This window comes from Chamaea fasciata, unplaced genomic scaffold, assembly GCF_029207755.1.
Source record: "Chamaea fasciata isolate MVZ Bird 193981 ecotype frontalis unplaced genomic scaffold, bChaFas1.0.hap1 SCAF_6, whole genome shotgun sequence".
NCBI lineage: Eukaryota > Metazoa > Chordata > Aves > Passeriformes > Sylviidae > Chamaea > Chamaea fasciata.
Genome location: NW_027094091.1, coordinates 72,980,760 through 72,996,126, shown reverse-complemented (window position 1 = coordinate 72,996,126; position 15,367 = coordinate 72,980,760). Strand labels below are relative to the sequence as shown.

The window sequence follows — 15,367 nt, the reverse complement described above, 5'->3', positions numbered from 1 at the left end:
AAATAGAAACATAAAAGGTGTGATATTTAAAAACATATCTTTATTGTCCTTGAGAGTGTAAGTATGCTGTTTTGTCACTAAAGCTGTATATCTTAGAATTCTGCTTCTGCACAGAAACATAGCTGGTTTTCTTTTTTGTTTATATATGTATTTTCTTACAATTAGATAGATATATTAGTTTTTATTTTGCATTTAATTACATATTGTTAATCTACTTTTTGTAAAGCTATGTATGGTTTATAGCTGCTGCAAGCCTGTGTAAGTTGTTAGAATGTTGCCCTTACTTTTTTTTTTTGCTTTATTTGTCTCTTAGTGTTCTTCAGTGCACAGAGAATATCAGCCCAGGAGACTCCTCCAGAGGTTTCCAGTGCTCTGTTTGCAATACTGCCTTCAGCTCAGAATCGAGGTTTTGTGTCCGAGTTACAAGACTGCTGTCCTGTCCTTGTTGGCCTCCCTTTGCATGTTAGCTTTCCAAAAAGCTTGGTAGTGTTTGGGAATCCTAACAGGGCAAGGACTCAAATGCTTTCATTCCTCTCTGCTGTAAGTAATGCATGAGGTGGCCTTGGAACTCTGCAGTGCAGCATGTGTTCAGCTCTGAGTACTTACTACAGCTCTGGTTTCTGGAGACACTGCCTGATGCGGGTTTTTTTTTTTTTGTCTCTTTCTATTATCCCATGTAGTTATGAGCAGCACAAGGAGGCGTGCAGAGGGGATGCCAGGTTCATATGCAAGGCAGATAGCTGCAGGAAGAGGTTCAAGAGCAAGGATGCCCTAAAAAAACACAAAGAAAATGTTCACAGTGGTAAGAAAGAGTTTAATGTTTTTTCAGAAAAAAAAACCCTCTGACATGTCCTAGCCTTAAATTTGCAAATCAGAGAAAACATTGTCTTTGGTTTCTTTTTTAATGGATTCATTTGTATCAAATAGAAAATGAAGAAGTAACTTAATTGCAAGAGTTACTATTCCTCCTCCCCCAGGGAGAAATTACTGAGGGCCACATGAATCATTAGTCTCCTGCAGAAAATGTAATAGGAATCTTGAGAAGTTTAAACTAGGCATAGAGTAGATGAAGCAAAATGTTTCAGTAGTGAGGAAAATCAACCACTGGCACAAACTGCTACAGGAAATGGCCAGTTCTTGATTTTTTTGGTATTTTCAGGACACAATAAGATGTCTTTACTTTGCCTAATCAAACGATTAAGCTTGATGAGGGTTGCATAAAATCCTGTAGCGTCTGTTGTGCAGGAAGACAGACCAAACCATCCACTGGTCCTCTTAGGCCCTAGTGGTTTTGTATCTGTGTGCTGTGAATAGTTTTCACTCAAACTTCACTCTGACTCATGAAGGGGCAAAAATACTGCTCTCAGGTCCACAGCACACATCTCACTTCTGGCATTCTGCACTCCCTCTGTGTGTCCTCTCTCTGTGTCAAAGGAATATCTTTATGTGTGGGGACAGCAGAATTCCAGACTGCACAGGAAACAGTCTCCAGTTGATGGTGACAGCACTGAAATGCTTTTTAAGATTTTCAGTCTCTTTCTGCTGCCAAACTCTGGCAATGTAGAGAAACCTTTCTGTAATCATTCTCACAGAAGAGTATCTCCTTTTTTTGGTATCAGTAATAATTTTTTTCATCCATGAGCACTGTTATATTTAGGCTTAGCTTTCGTCAGTTATGTAGTGATACATGAATTCCACATTGAAGGACTAAGTGTATTCCTATATTATGCGTCTATTTGTGTATAAAAACACTTGTCATAAGTTTTTACTTTTATAATGTTTCTGCTGTTCAGTGTAGTGTGGATGTGTTTTACCTAAGCTAGGAACTTTCTTGCATGGGCATCTTAAATTACAAACAAAGGGTTAGGTTTATGGTGGCTTTGTGGGGCACTAAAATGAATCTCTCAAGGTAAGTAATAGATAAACTCAGTTAAGTGCTCTGTGACTTTTTAAAGCAGCTGTGAAGAGGGAAGGAAAATATCTGGTAGCTGACCTATAGCTTGTTTTGTAAACTACATTTTAGACAAGATTTGAATTCAGGATCTGGTGCTAATACGATTTCCCTGTTTTGTTCAGTTAAAGGCCATTATTGATTTTTTCTATAGTAGAATGCTTAATGGTTTCTAAATTAAAAAAAAAAATGGGAAATGGTTTTGACTTGAGGTCTTTTTTGTCACTACTTCACTAACTCCTGTATTGATTTCTGGATGAAATGAGCTGTTCAGTTGCCAAGTGAGCTGTTCTCAGTTGTGAATTGTGCTCTTCGTGTGGGATTGGTGGTGTATGATAACATCTATTTGAAAGGTGTTTTCTTTACTGTTCTGGTTTTCTTAATTTACATTCCAGCAGTGACTGGTTTGTTGGACACCCATAGAGAACTCCTGATAAAGAGCACTTTGAAAATGGGTTACAAATGTGAAAGTCTTATGTCAGTCAAATGACCTGTGAAAAGTCACAGGCTCAGTGGAAACATATAGGTTCTTTCTTAGCACTTCTTTAAGGTGTTGGTGGTATTTTGTTTCTGTTTCAGGAAATTCTAGGAAGAAGCTGATGTGTTCAGTGTGCAATAAGAAATGTTCCTCCGCAGCAAATCTCCAGGAGCATCGAAAGGTCAGTGAAAGGAAGGCTGACTCACAGCAGGCCCTGACTTCCCTGAGATGTGAGGCTGTGCTGCTCACATCACTTGCAAGCTGCTGTAATGCAAGCCTCTGGGTGATCTCTTTCATGGTTACAAAGCCAACCTGGTTTAGTGTGGGTATTTATTTTTGTAGTCACACTGGCTCAAGCCAAATATCTCCCTAAAGTTTTCTCTTGCATCTCTTACCAAATGCTTGTGCAGTCCAGCATTAAGTCAGAGTTGCCTGCTGTTCTTCAGCTTTCTTAAACACTGGGTTATGTAATGATAGCATACATACAGACTATAAAATAGGTTCATGAGCATTCAGTTTTTATACAAAACACAGTAATTTTCTTACAACTTTTTGAAATATCGCTTAGGGGAGTTACTTCTATTGTAGTTATGCAGTAGTAAAAAAAACTCTTTCTCAAACCCAAATTTTTAATGTCTTTTTGTTTTTGCACATAATCTTTTATAACCAGAACAGGAGGGGTTAAGAGTTGGAATAGCATCTATTGGAAATAAGGGTGTTCATGTAGAAATACAGATGAACCGTGAATATGAGATTCTGAATCCATTATACCCAAAGGAAGTCCCTGCAAGATTAATTTGATAAATCACTAAAACCCAGGAGAATCTGTTTTTGCAAAAAGCTGCATTGTACTGTTTATCAGATTAACTGTAAGTCTTTCATAATGCCCTGGTTATAACCTGAATGCATTGAGGATATAAATGATATCAATTAAAATATGCAAAGGAAATGGTGGGGCCCCTCCTTTTTGATTTGTTCTTCTCCTTGCTTGTGTTAGTGTGCCCTGCGTTTTTTGTCTAATAGGGCTGTATTTTGTTATCATGGTATGCCTTGCCACATGTTATTAAAAGTTTTACACATTGGCACAGGTTGTGCACATCAGGCCTTTAAAATGCAAAATATCCTGGTGAGTGTGTCCTTTTTATTAAATGTTTGTTCTGTTTCAGTAGGTGTAATTCTCGGCAGACATTGTGACACACAAGTTTCTCAAATATGATTGATTGTGTCAGTTGAGCACTTACCTTAAGAATCACAATGAAGATTTTGTGCATAAAACTTTCTTTGCTCTTCTTGATTGGCTTTACTTTTAAAACACCCAGAGAATGGGTATTCCAGATTTACACACTTATATCAGGTAGTGAAGGAGATTGCATACGGTAGTACTCATGCTGTTTGTTTGCTTGAATTAATTTCCTTTTGTAGGAAGTGGGTGCAGGATTATCAACATTGCCAAAAACATTTGTATAGGCAATAAAACCAGTAAGAAAATAATAGGTAAAACCAGGAGAAAGAGACGGATTTTTTCCCCCACTTATTTCAATGTAAAGAAATAAAAGTAGAGAATAAAGAGGTAAAATGCAACAAAAAACAGGCCTAAACAATAGAAAGAGAAAAGTCTGACAAACACGGAGAAAGGAGGTAAAGAGGGTGGCTGTAGGGGATTGATACAAGTTTACTTTCTGAAGACATTGTCATTCGTGTCTGTAGCTTTCATATCAGATTTAAATTCATTTTTAGCTTCCTGTGTCTTGTGCACTGCTTGTCCCTTAACTGTCCAACTTTATTCTGATACTGAATTCTGAAGTTTGAGTAAAATCCAAAGTTCAATCACTCAGCAATGATAATAATGAGGAGGAAAGCAAGGGGACTGTTAATCTTCACTGATGCAGATTCCTGCTAAATGATTCAATATAACGATCTCCTATTTTGGATTTGAATTCTTCACAGGAACTCAAATTTCAAAGTGAGCAGGTACATGTGAGTAGCAGAGGCTGCCAGGCCTCTCCACTGGTGCTCCACTGTTCTGTAGTGGAAAGGGAAGAAACATTCAAACAAATCCCAGGGTTGCTGGTTTCTTTTTCCCAGTCAGAGTTGATAGTGCTGCACTTCCAATGTTTACAGGTGAGCTGGGAGAGTCTCTCTCTTGCTGCCCATACAGCTCTGAGCTGAGCTTCTGACTTTTACTGTGAACACGTTTTCATGGTAAAGCAGCTCATTCTTTTAAGAAAGAAGATTAAGGACACCTTTGAGTGTAGGGCAGTCAGACTTTTTTTTGACTTTGGAAATGCAGGTTTTGTGTGTCACTGGTCGGACTGGTTTGTGCTGGGGCCTTTCTGGATGTCTCAGCAGGTTTCTTACATGGACCTGTACAATTCCATTCAGCTGTAGTGTTGTCTGCCAAGGGACCAAACCAAGGTAGATCCTACTTTGATCAGAGTTTGAGAGTGTGTATGAAGAACCCTTGAGTCTCTCTGAACTTTTTAAACTTTGTAGAGCTGGATTTCCTGCAAAATTGGTGTGAGTAGAGTCACAGTTAAAAATCCCCTCTGCTTGCTAATCCTGACCCCCTTTTTTTTTACCTTCTAGTTCCAAGCATCTCTTTTGGGTTAATTTCTGACCTTTTTGTTTAACACTGAACAGTGTTTTGCCCTACTGGGCAATCTTTATTTTTTATTTACCAGAAGTTGCTCTCAACTGCCTCCTGTTTTTCCACCATTTAGTCCTAAATGCTGCAGCGTGCTGTGATGTTGAAAATACTGCACTTGTAGTTTGAGACAATGCTGCCCCTCCATTGTCTGGCCACTAAAAGCTTTTAAGAGAAACAGTCCTTCAAGAGTGTGGTAGTACTTGTTTTTTAAAATTCTGACCGAAGCTATAAAGTTGTTTCTGTGTTATTTTGGCATGTGTCTTGTCTAGAAGAAAATGTCCTGACAAGTTAGTCTGCATTTGGTTTTTTAATGCTTTCCTAATAATGGTATTTTAAATGGATCTGGTAGTTAGAAACACAGGTTATGCAAACTTGCAGTGTTGTTTGTAATGATTTGTTGGCAGTTATGAATTTTTCGTTGGCAGTTATGAATTTTTACTTTTTGGGAGATGATGTTTTTCAGCAAGGGACAAGCAAGGGGGAAATATCTCAGAATATTCCTGAGTATTAGTATAGCTACTGGCTAATGGGTAGCTACATTCTGTTAGCGAATTTCTGTCTATGTGAGAGTTATGGTCTTGTTTTAGACACACATTTAATTGTCATAAAACATTTTGCAGGTCCATGAGATCTTTGAGTGCCAAGAATGTGACAAGAAATTCGTATCAGTGAACCAACTGAAACGCCACATGATAACTCACTCAGGTAACATACAGAAATGACACACTGTATGTGTGTGGATGTGTATTTCATGTATGTATGTATGCATGTGGAGTTTTACCTAGTTTCTTATGGAAGGCTTAATGAAATCTGTGCTGTCCTGAGCTGGGCTAGCCAATCTCAGGTTCCGAGGGAACTGTCCAAGCCAGCCTTTCCAAGCCTTCCAAAATTCCAAGTGGAGTGGTGTAGTCTTCCTACTGCTGCTTTGTCAAACTGTTCTGTTGTGCTAGCTGGGGTAGATGAGGTCAGCGAGCTGGGGTGGGGCCAAAAGTTGCTGCATGGGTTAGAGAGGAGGTGAAAAACCACTGCCTGAGGTTTTATGCTGAGGAGAAGAGGCTGGGAGCTGGATGTGCTGTCAGTGATCTGTGCTACACACTGTTTTCCTGTCAATCTGTGTATGTGTTAGTTGGCTTTATAGCATCTCTAAGTCAGAGGAGAGCAGCTCATGGGCCAGTCCATCCACAGATCACCCACAAAGGTTCCCTTGTGCCAGCATGCGGCCACTGTGAGCAGGGAGTGTCCCATCTGTAGGTTTGGCAGTGTGGCATGAGTTGGCTTTGCCAGGGTCTCTCGTCACTGCAAATCCAGCGTTTTCTGTGTCCCTCACCAGTGATTAGAAACATCAGCAACACAATGGAAACACAAACATTGTTCTGTCAAATTCATTAGCATTTAAACGCAGGTTTTTACAGCTGCACAGGCTTAGAGTTTAACTATTTTCTTGGTATCAATCCACAGCAAAAGCTCATTTCTTGTAACATTATCTGTATCTCAGAGGCTCCTGGCTTTCTTTTGAGACTTTTGGATGAGCATTAGTGCAGTTAAGTTGCAGTCACCAGTTGAAGCATAAAGGCTTTTTGCATAGGAACTTCTGAGTTTGGAAGCTAATATGTATATTGTTAATTAAGTTTTAAAACATTTAAACTGTCATGCCCTCTTTCACATTTGTAATCTGGAAACACAGTTTTCCTCTTTGAAGTCATTCTCTTTTGATTTAAGCTAATTAATCAGAGTTTAGTTTTAGCAACGAGTATTGCAAAGAATGTGCCAATTTCTTGAGATACACCATGGCTCATCTTTTGTGGAGTGACTTAACTGTCTAACATAAAGGGCGTTAGGTGTCTGTCTAATTGGTTTAATCTTAATTGGGTTGACTTAATTGCAGAAATCTCTCTGAGGAGATGACTGTCTCTGCCTTTCATCTTCTCCCCCTGCATAAACAGGAGATTAAATGTCCCCCACTCATTTTCTGCAGAAAAACGCCCCTACACCTGCGAGGTTTGCAATAAGTCCTTCAAACGACTTGATCAAGTGACTGCACACAAAATAATACACAGTGAAGATAAGCCTTATAAATGCAAGCTTTGTGGAAAGGGATTTGCCCACAGAAATGTTTACAAGAATCACAAGAAGGTAAAGCACTCTGCTGTTGTTGTTTACAGGTCTGCCAGCCTCAGATTTGCAGATTTTTTTTTTTCATTTAGGTGGTTCATCGTTAAGCTCTGCCATGCTTATAAACATGGGATTAAAGTATTGGAGAATGTAGTTTTAGTGTTCTTTGTTATATCCAAAATCTCAAAAGGCTGAATCAATTCTAGTAAACAAAAAAGTTAAATAAGCAGAAGAAAAACATAGTTTCTTGGTTAAAAGCATCAAATAAGTCCCATTTTGACTTTTTTGTTTTGTTTTTACTTTTTGCTTTGTTTTAGTTGTGGGTTTTTTTAAGTACTAGGTTACCAAGTTAATGTTACTGCCTTTAAGATGTCTTCAAATACTTTTTTAAACAGTGTAATTGAATAAAACTATGTGTAGTCCCCTTGCAGTCATTGTTGGACTTAGCAGCAGATGCTTTCAAACTACACTAAATTTGAACTTGGTGCAGTGTTCATGTATTAAAACAACATCAGAAGAAACATTACATGAAAAATAGATTCACAAGGGGATGTTCTGCCTGTGTTGATTGAAGTTCAAATCTGCTTGGCCTAATTTCAGTAATGCCTGTCATTGGTTTTAACATGGGCTTACATTTCTAATGGCAAGGCTCTATCCAGGACTGCTGTTTCAGAATTACTAGACTGTAAAAAAAAAAAAAAAAAAAAAGAAAAAAAAGAAAAAGCAAACAAACAAACAAACAAAAACACATACAAAAAACCCCAAAAACAAACAAACAAAAAAACAAACAAGAAAAAAATCCCAACCCTGATATAGCCATACCTCCAAGTCTTTCACAGTGTGGCTCGTGTTATATTCCATCTGGGAATTTGGCACAGGATCTTTGCACCATCTCTTGCACTTGCAGCCATAAATCATGTAAGAGCAATAATAATGCCTCTCACAGGATGAAATGGTGATGACTGTCTAAAACAAGAAAGCATGCAGCAGCCTGCTGAAGGACAAGATTAGCTCCCATACATCATATTTCATGTTCTAGAGTTTAAGAAAATGGGACAGAACCCTGCAGATTAGATATATTCTAAGGAAAATGTATAAAATATTATCTAGAAAGATAGCTCTATATTTTAAATGATTACTTTTTACATGTTTCCTGATGTTAACTTGCCATTGATGACAAGTAGAGAGTTTGGTTTGAAAATGGACTTCAGGATTAAGTGTGAAGGAGTGAACACTTTGACCCAGTTCTGTGTTTAACGCAGCAGCACCACCAGCATAAGCAAGCATAAGAGGCTCCACTTAATGGGAAAAATATTAGAATTTAGACAGCTTTAGTGGGTATGGAATTTCGATGGAATTCCTTAGAGCATGTTGGAGTTCTGGTTTCCTGGACCTGTTTGCACCTAGTACTGGCTGTAAATCAACTCTGGTCTGGATTGAGAGAAGCTTGTTCCTGTGTTTGCATGAAGATTACCCAAACAGCTGTGGCTGTTCACCCATCCACATGTAGGTCCCTAAATTCACTTGCTGAGTGAGGAGGCAAACAAGAGAGACAGGAAACTGACATGGATGGCCTAAGTTCCTTTTTTAGACACACCTCTCTCCACCTAGGTAACAACAGGAGGAGAGGTAGCAGACAGCAGAGGGGAGTCTGGATGTATGTGCACAAAAGCCAGTTGTAGCATAGAACTCAAGGATGTGGTGGTTTGGGAGGCCAGAATAGTTTTGAGTGCCATGATTTTGGGAATGCTTTGCCTAGGGAAAGAGTACAGTGGTTTTCTTGCTTGTTCACAGGAATGCTGATCCAGGAACAGTGTAAATGTGAAACTTTATAGTGTATGATACTTCTATGTATTTCTTCAGCTTGGGTTTTTAATGATTTTTAGATGTGTGTTTCCTGCAAGTTGTCTTCTAGGTTTATTTTCTTTTGGAGGAAGAGAATTGAACTCTAAATTTCAGGGTGTAAAAACTTTTCTGGGTTTCAGGATTAGGTTACTGGGCTAGTAGCAGGGAACATAGATGCCTGCAGAAGGAATGATGGATATGGGAGTTAAAAACACTTAAATCAACAGCATTTAACAGAAAACATACCTTAAAGTTTGATAGTAACATGCTTAAAAAACCTTTGGATTTTACAGCAGGCTTGCATCCTTTTTATATATAAGAGAGTACAGATACATTTTGTGCCTTTGAATTCTTGATTTGTGTTTCAGATAGGAAACTTGTTGCTGTTGTTTCTGTAATTCCTGTGTGGGGTTTTTTCTTAACCTGATTTCGTGTTGGAAGTCTCAGAATAAAAATGGCTCCCACAACAGGTGTTTTTAAACGTCTTTCAGATGTGGGTGTCTGTTGGATCATTTCAAAAGTGCAGAAGGAGATTAGTTCCTCACATTTCACAGGATTTCACTGGGAGATACGCTCGTGGCCACTCCACTGTGTCTGCTTGTGTTCAGTGGAGCATTGGGATGTGAACCTTAACTCAGCACTTGTTATGCTCTGAGGCTAGAACTGTGGTATCTCTGTGATCTGCTGCTCCTGCCAACAGGTGCTGCACTGCTCTGCATAGCTGCATGTGCAAGCTGGCTTTGCCCCTTGCTTGGAGGTGTCAAGGCTGGGAAGTTCTGGGATATGGAACCAGCTCAGATGTCCTCTATGAGAGTTCAGGCTGTGTCTTAAACGATCATTTGAATACAGTTTCATTTCTGTGACAAGGCAAGAGAGCACTATCTGAAATGAAGAGGCAAAAAGGGGTTGTGCTACAGATAATAGTAGTCACTTTTCCTGCAGGTTAGACTGGGTGAGGGTGCATGTTCTGAGCCATGTAATGCAGATTACCTCCACACCGAAGATGTCTTCGCTCCATCTGCTCCTTTGTTGCTATGTACAGAGGATGAGTTCAGAGAACAAAATATGAGGACATGGCAGTCAGCAGAAATAGGTCATCAGACACAGGATTTTAAAGGGTTTATGGCTAATCCAGGGTTGTTTGGTCCTGGGGAGTGTCATGATTTGAAACAACTGTATTCCATCAGTTTATCTGTTGGGAATAAGTAGCCTTGGGCTGGGTTTAAGCCTCCACAGATGCTGCTGTGGTAGAAAAGGCTGCCATGAAATGCTCCATAAGAGCCCATCCTCAGTTGCTGGGATGATCTGTGTACCTTTGCGTGTGGGTATGCCTAGTCAGGTGATTTTTTTTTTGTAGGGAAGTTAAGATGTGCAGATGAATCTGTGTATTTTGATCGAAAGATGAGGAGAGTGTAAAGGAGATGCTAAGGAGGAGTTCTGTACAAATCACTGTGCTCTTCAGAACTGTCACTCACCTGGTGAGTGCTCCAAACCAGGGCATTTTTTAAATAAGCAGCATGAATTTTGCGCTCGTGAAAGGTGCCAGATTGACAGCTCTGGAGACTGAACCCTTCTATTTATCCACAGAACAGGTACAGCACAGGCAGCAGCACTGCGAGCTTCCCCACAGTGTCTCGTCAATGTGTCCCAACCCTGTTCTGGAGGAACCCCTTGTTGAGGTGAGAAGGCAGTTCAGTCTCTTCATGTCCTGTCAATCCTTGGCCTCACTGCCAGGGGGGCTGAGCAGGCTGTCAGCTAATGCCAGCTGTGATGGGGACCTGTAGTCTGGGCTGGAGTATGCAGCAGATTTCAAGGAACATGAGAGACATTTCACACCTGTGATGGTCTTTCAGCAGCCTTTTTGCCTTCAGTGACTTAGGCCGAGGTCAAGGAATTGGTTTTGAACCCAAAGCCTCCCTAAACCGTTGCAGGACACTCAGGTTTTGGTGCTGTGTGTATGTGAGAGGACACTGGTGTTAAAATCAAACTGGGTTTAAGGCCCTCAGCCAACCTCTCAAGAATTATGCTGTCTCCCCACAGCTTCCTTTTTTTCCCCACAGTTGAAGGGGTAGAATAACAGTTGTGTGGATTCTGGATAGCAGAAATAGATTATATAAATATGTACTGTGCTAATATTTGCCCTTAATCTACCAAAATAACTCATTTACCTAATTTCCTGCATATTATGAAACACTTACTGTCCATCCCCTTTTTTTCTGGGCACTCCAGCTCATAATAAGGTCCTTGTGAGCTAATAAAGTATTTGTATGCTGATGCTTTAAAAACCTGCTTTCCTTTGCAAAAATAGTAGGAAATTGGGTAGATAGTAAATTAATCATTACAACTTATTATCTACAGTGGGACATCTGTTAAAAACACTAGTAAACAGGGAAAGTGCTTTGGAATTTATAAAAGTAAAATAAAGTTGGATGTTTCCCAAGCTTCAGAAAAGAAATTTGCTTCAACAACTCTGCGGTCTGGGAGATTCATCCAAGCTTATCCTTTTATTTTATTCATAGCTTTGAGGCTGTTTTCCAGCTACAAGGAATTTTTCTAAAGCAAACAAAAATCTCAATACTCTTGCTTCCATGGCTTTGGTTTTCATCTGGTGGTTTTTGTTGTTTGATTTTTTTTTTCAATAAAAGAAGCTATATATAAAAGTAGTCTCATGATTTGAGAAATTTTCTCTGCCAAACTTTAGGTGCCGTCTTGAAAATCAGATGGGTTTTGCCTTAAAACTTAACCAAAAAGAAAGGAGTTTGTGTGCATTCAACTTAAAAGGATTTATTCATATTAAAAAGTATTCCAGGCCGGTGTTAGTGCAGTTGGAGCAATGCAGCTGTGCTTGTAGTTTTTTTCTCTGGTTATTCTATTTGTTTCTGTTTATAAGTGCACACCTCATGTGACACTTGTGAGGATGGGGAAGGCGCAGTTACTGATTAGCTGCTGTGCTGGCTTTCAGGATCCTGAATAATGGTAGAATGATTATTTTAGTTCTTCATCCCTTGGTGCTTCCAGTTGTGATATCCCCTCCTGCGTCCTGTCTAGAAAATTAACTGTAGTTACTATAATGACCGCTGATGGATTTCCATGAGCCTTTCCGTCTGACACATTGTATTTTGTCTACAGACCCATTCTGAGGAGAGACCGTTCCAGTGTGAGGAATGCAAAGCCTTGTTCCGAACCCCCTTCTCTCTACAAAGACATCTGTTAATCCATAACAGTAAGTGTCAGAGGAAAACCAGCTTTCTCCATTCTCAGATGTGACTGAGAAAAACAAACATGTTGCCCCTTGCTCCAATATGCAACTTGCTCTGTTAAATTGGTTCTAAGATTCAACTCTGTACCCAGGGAGTTAAAAATTTCAGAGCCAAATTCAATCCTTGCCTTCAGATGCACTTAAATGCAAATCCAAATATGCTGTAAAAAATCCAGCAATGAATAGAGGTCTGATGGCAAGAAATTTATTTCTGCATTAAGTGTGATAGTGTTCCCTCCATTTTAAGAAAGGACAAATGGAAACAGAGATAAGTTGGTGACTTGCTCAGCTTTTGTAGGTAATCCAGTTTAGAGCTTGACACTGAGATTGTCTCTCCTGTGCCAGCCCAGGCTCATGTTTGCTGCCTCTGGCATAGAACTGGAGCACCTCAGAGAAATGCTGTGGCCGTTTTCCCTCATGAGTAACTTTTCTTGGCATTCTGCCTTTTTTTTTTAGTTGACTGTGTTAAGATTTATTTTTGGTGGAATTTTCTCCATCTTTAATACTTGCAGAGCCCTAGACTATCATTCAACCCTTTGGATATCAACAGTTTAGATTTTAGAAAATGCTCATGATCTAAAATCCTTGTAGCTTAAAAGACAGTACTTTGTCTTGAGGAATATTCATACTGGCATAACTAAGAAAACCACAAATCTTTCCTTTTTTAATCCTGCATAACAGTGTTTCTGTTAGATGAATTATTGGATTGGCAAGTGTAGTTTGTTCTTTTACAATTATCTTTCAAAGCTTCTGCAGTTTTTTAAAGCATTGGATGTCATAATTTTTTTCCCCAATGCTAAATGTTAGGGGAAAATGTTAAAAACCTGTTCAGTAATGTGTATTCTAATGAACAACCATTTGCAGAATATCCCAAATACATAATTCACTGTGTGTGAATTGTAGGTTTTCCTGAAGGTTTCTCTAAAAACATACGCTTTGACTTTTTTTTGAAGAGGATAGTAGCTCAGGAAAATCTGTTTTTCTCTTTGTTAGGTGAGAGGACCTTCAAGTGTGATCACTGTGATGCCACTTTCAAAAGAAAGGACACATTAAATGTTCATATTCAAGTTGTACATGATGGACATAAGAAATACAAGTGTGACCTGTGTGACAAAGCTTTTGTGACACCCTCAGTCCTGAAGAGCCATAAGAAAGTGAGTAGAATCAGCTGATCATTTTTTGTGTGTCCTTAAGGTTGTGATTCAATGTAGAATCCCCAGCTGCTTCTGCCTTTCTGGCTTTTCAGTAGAAAGCTATGATTGTCCTTACCCTGAAATGCTGATTGCAATAGTGAGGTTATTGGTGCCCAGCAGAATCCACAGCTGGTGCCTGTGTATCAACTCACTGTAGGTGCTCCAGCATCAGGTGTGTGGCAGGATGGACCTGGTTGCACTGCTCTTACCACCCTCCTTTCCACCAAACTCTGCAATGGAATTGGGGTAAACTTTACAAGGAGGCTTGCTCACTAGTTTGGCCTGAGGTGAGATTGATATTACAGGGAAGAAATGCAAAGAAAATAATTGAGTCAAGAAAAACCGGCTGAGAAAAGTCAGTTTAGGTGTTGCCACCTAATTCAGATTGTGAGAATTTGTTTAAACATCATGCATGTATTGCTTGCCATATAGTATGTGCTTGACACATATGTGTAAAATTGGAATTGCTTTTGCTTTGTGCTCCTGTCAGACTAGGACTGGCTGTGTTTGTGAGCCTTGTGGTTGTAGTGTATTGCTCTCAGGAATCCTTTTGGTATTTGGGTGTTTTGGAATGAATTAGTAGCTGTCTGTCTGGTATATCCCAATGTTCCTGCTAGAGATACAAATGATTTCCAAATAACTGTATCCTAATCAAGAGGAGTTTAGCATTCATATCTTTAATGTCAGGGAATGAAAACAGTGCAAGTCCATCCAGTATTGAAATGAGATCTCATTTACTCTTGCTGCAGCATGAAATATACTATGTGATACAGGTTTTTTATGATGTAATGAAGAATTTTGTGTCATTTCAGTGTCTTTCATCAAAATAAGAATTAATTTCCCTATCTGAAGAGGATCATGTGCTAGCTCAAAACCCAAATAGACAGCAGCACATATAACTGAATGTGTTATCTTTCCTATCTCATTTAAATTAACACTTCTAAATGAAGTCATCAGAAATTCTCCACTGAAAGAACAGGCGCAGTTATAAGGAGAAGAGTACCGCAGTTATAAGGAAAAGTAATTCAATAGACTGATAAATCTTCAGTTCAGAATTGGGTGTTGAAAGTACAGAGTGAAAAATGATGGTGACCTTGTATGTAATTGATTTCAGGGTGATCTTGCTGCTGACCTCACAGTTTGGATGGGAGAGTTTGTAATATGTTTTTCTTCTATTTTGAAATAATTATTGTCTTGGTTTGGGAAGACAGGTATCTGCCAGGTAAAATTACAATCAGAGGCTCTTTGGCAAAGATTTGGGAAATAGGAATAGCAGTTCTTTACTAGTATGTAATACAAAGCAAACAAACACAAAAAAACTCCCCCCCACCAAACAACTACAGCATTAATGACAAACGACAACAGTACCAAGAACCTTGAGGGCTTTGTTTCACAAAACCCAGGGCAGTTTGGTTTCGGTGTCCCTGCAGGATCCTCAGAGCACCAAGCTGAAACAGTGGGAAAGTCCGGGGCTGGTAGCTGGGATGGCAGGGTGTCTCGGAAAGCAGGGGCAGGATGTCCCGGCAGCGCAGGGGGTGCAGGGTCACGCCACAGCAAGAGGAGCAGCGCCGAAGAAGCCAAAGGCGAGGCAGGGCCTGGACCAGCTCCCGCGGGTGGCAGGGAAAACTCGGGATTCAAGCCGAACCGGTGATAGTAGATTTTCCCAGGACTGGATCCCTTTGGCCACAGTGAAACTCTTCCAGCCAGCAACAGCCGTTCTCTCCCTCCCCGAACACCGGAAAAAGAACCGCAGCTGCCTCAAGCTTTGTCTTTTACCTGCCTTACCTCCCCCTTCCACTTTTGTCCACCTCTTTGTTTTGGTTAAGTACTCTCAAGTATCCAACAGTTGGTCTCCTTGGTAACTTGTGGGGAAAAATTTCTT

At 39.8% G+C, this 15,367-nt stretch overlaps 1 protein-coding gene across 3 annotated transcripts in view; it reads left to right on the top strand.

Moving 5' to 3' along the window:
* The window catches only part of PRDM5 (PR/SET domain 5), a 59,532-nt gene that overhangs the window by 18,034 nt on the left and 26,131 nt on the right, over positions 1-15,367 (top strand). For 2 of the 3 annotated variants that reach the window (XM_066184883.1, XM_066184885.1), the window contains exons 6-12: positions 314-406; positions 681-802; positions 2,531-2,610; positions 5,697-5,781; positions 7,052-7,209; positions 12,163-12,256; positions 13,286-13,446. In XM_066184883.1, the coding sequence (XP_066040980.1) occupies positions 314-406; positions 681-802; positions 2,531-2,610; positions 5,697-5,781; positions 7,052-7,209; positions 12,163-12,256; positions 13,286-13,446 (793 nt within the window). Of the gene's footprint in view, positions 1-313; positions 407-680; positions 803-2,530; positions 2,611-5,696; positions 5,782-7,051; positions 7,210-10,620; positions 10,713-12,162; positions 12,257-13,285; positions 13,447-15,367 lie in introns of all 3 variants that reach the window. The other variant, XM_066184884.1, reaches the window with a different exon arrangement.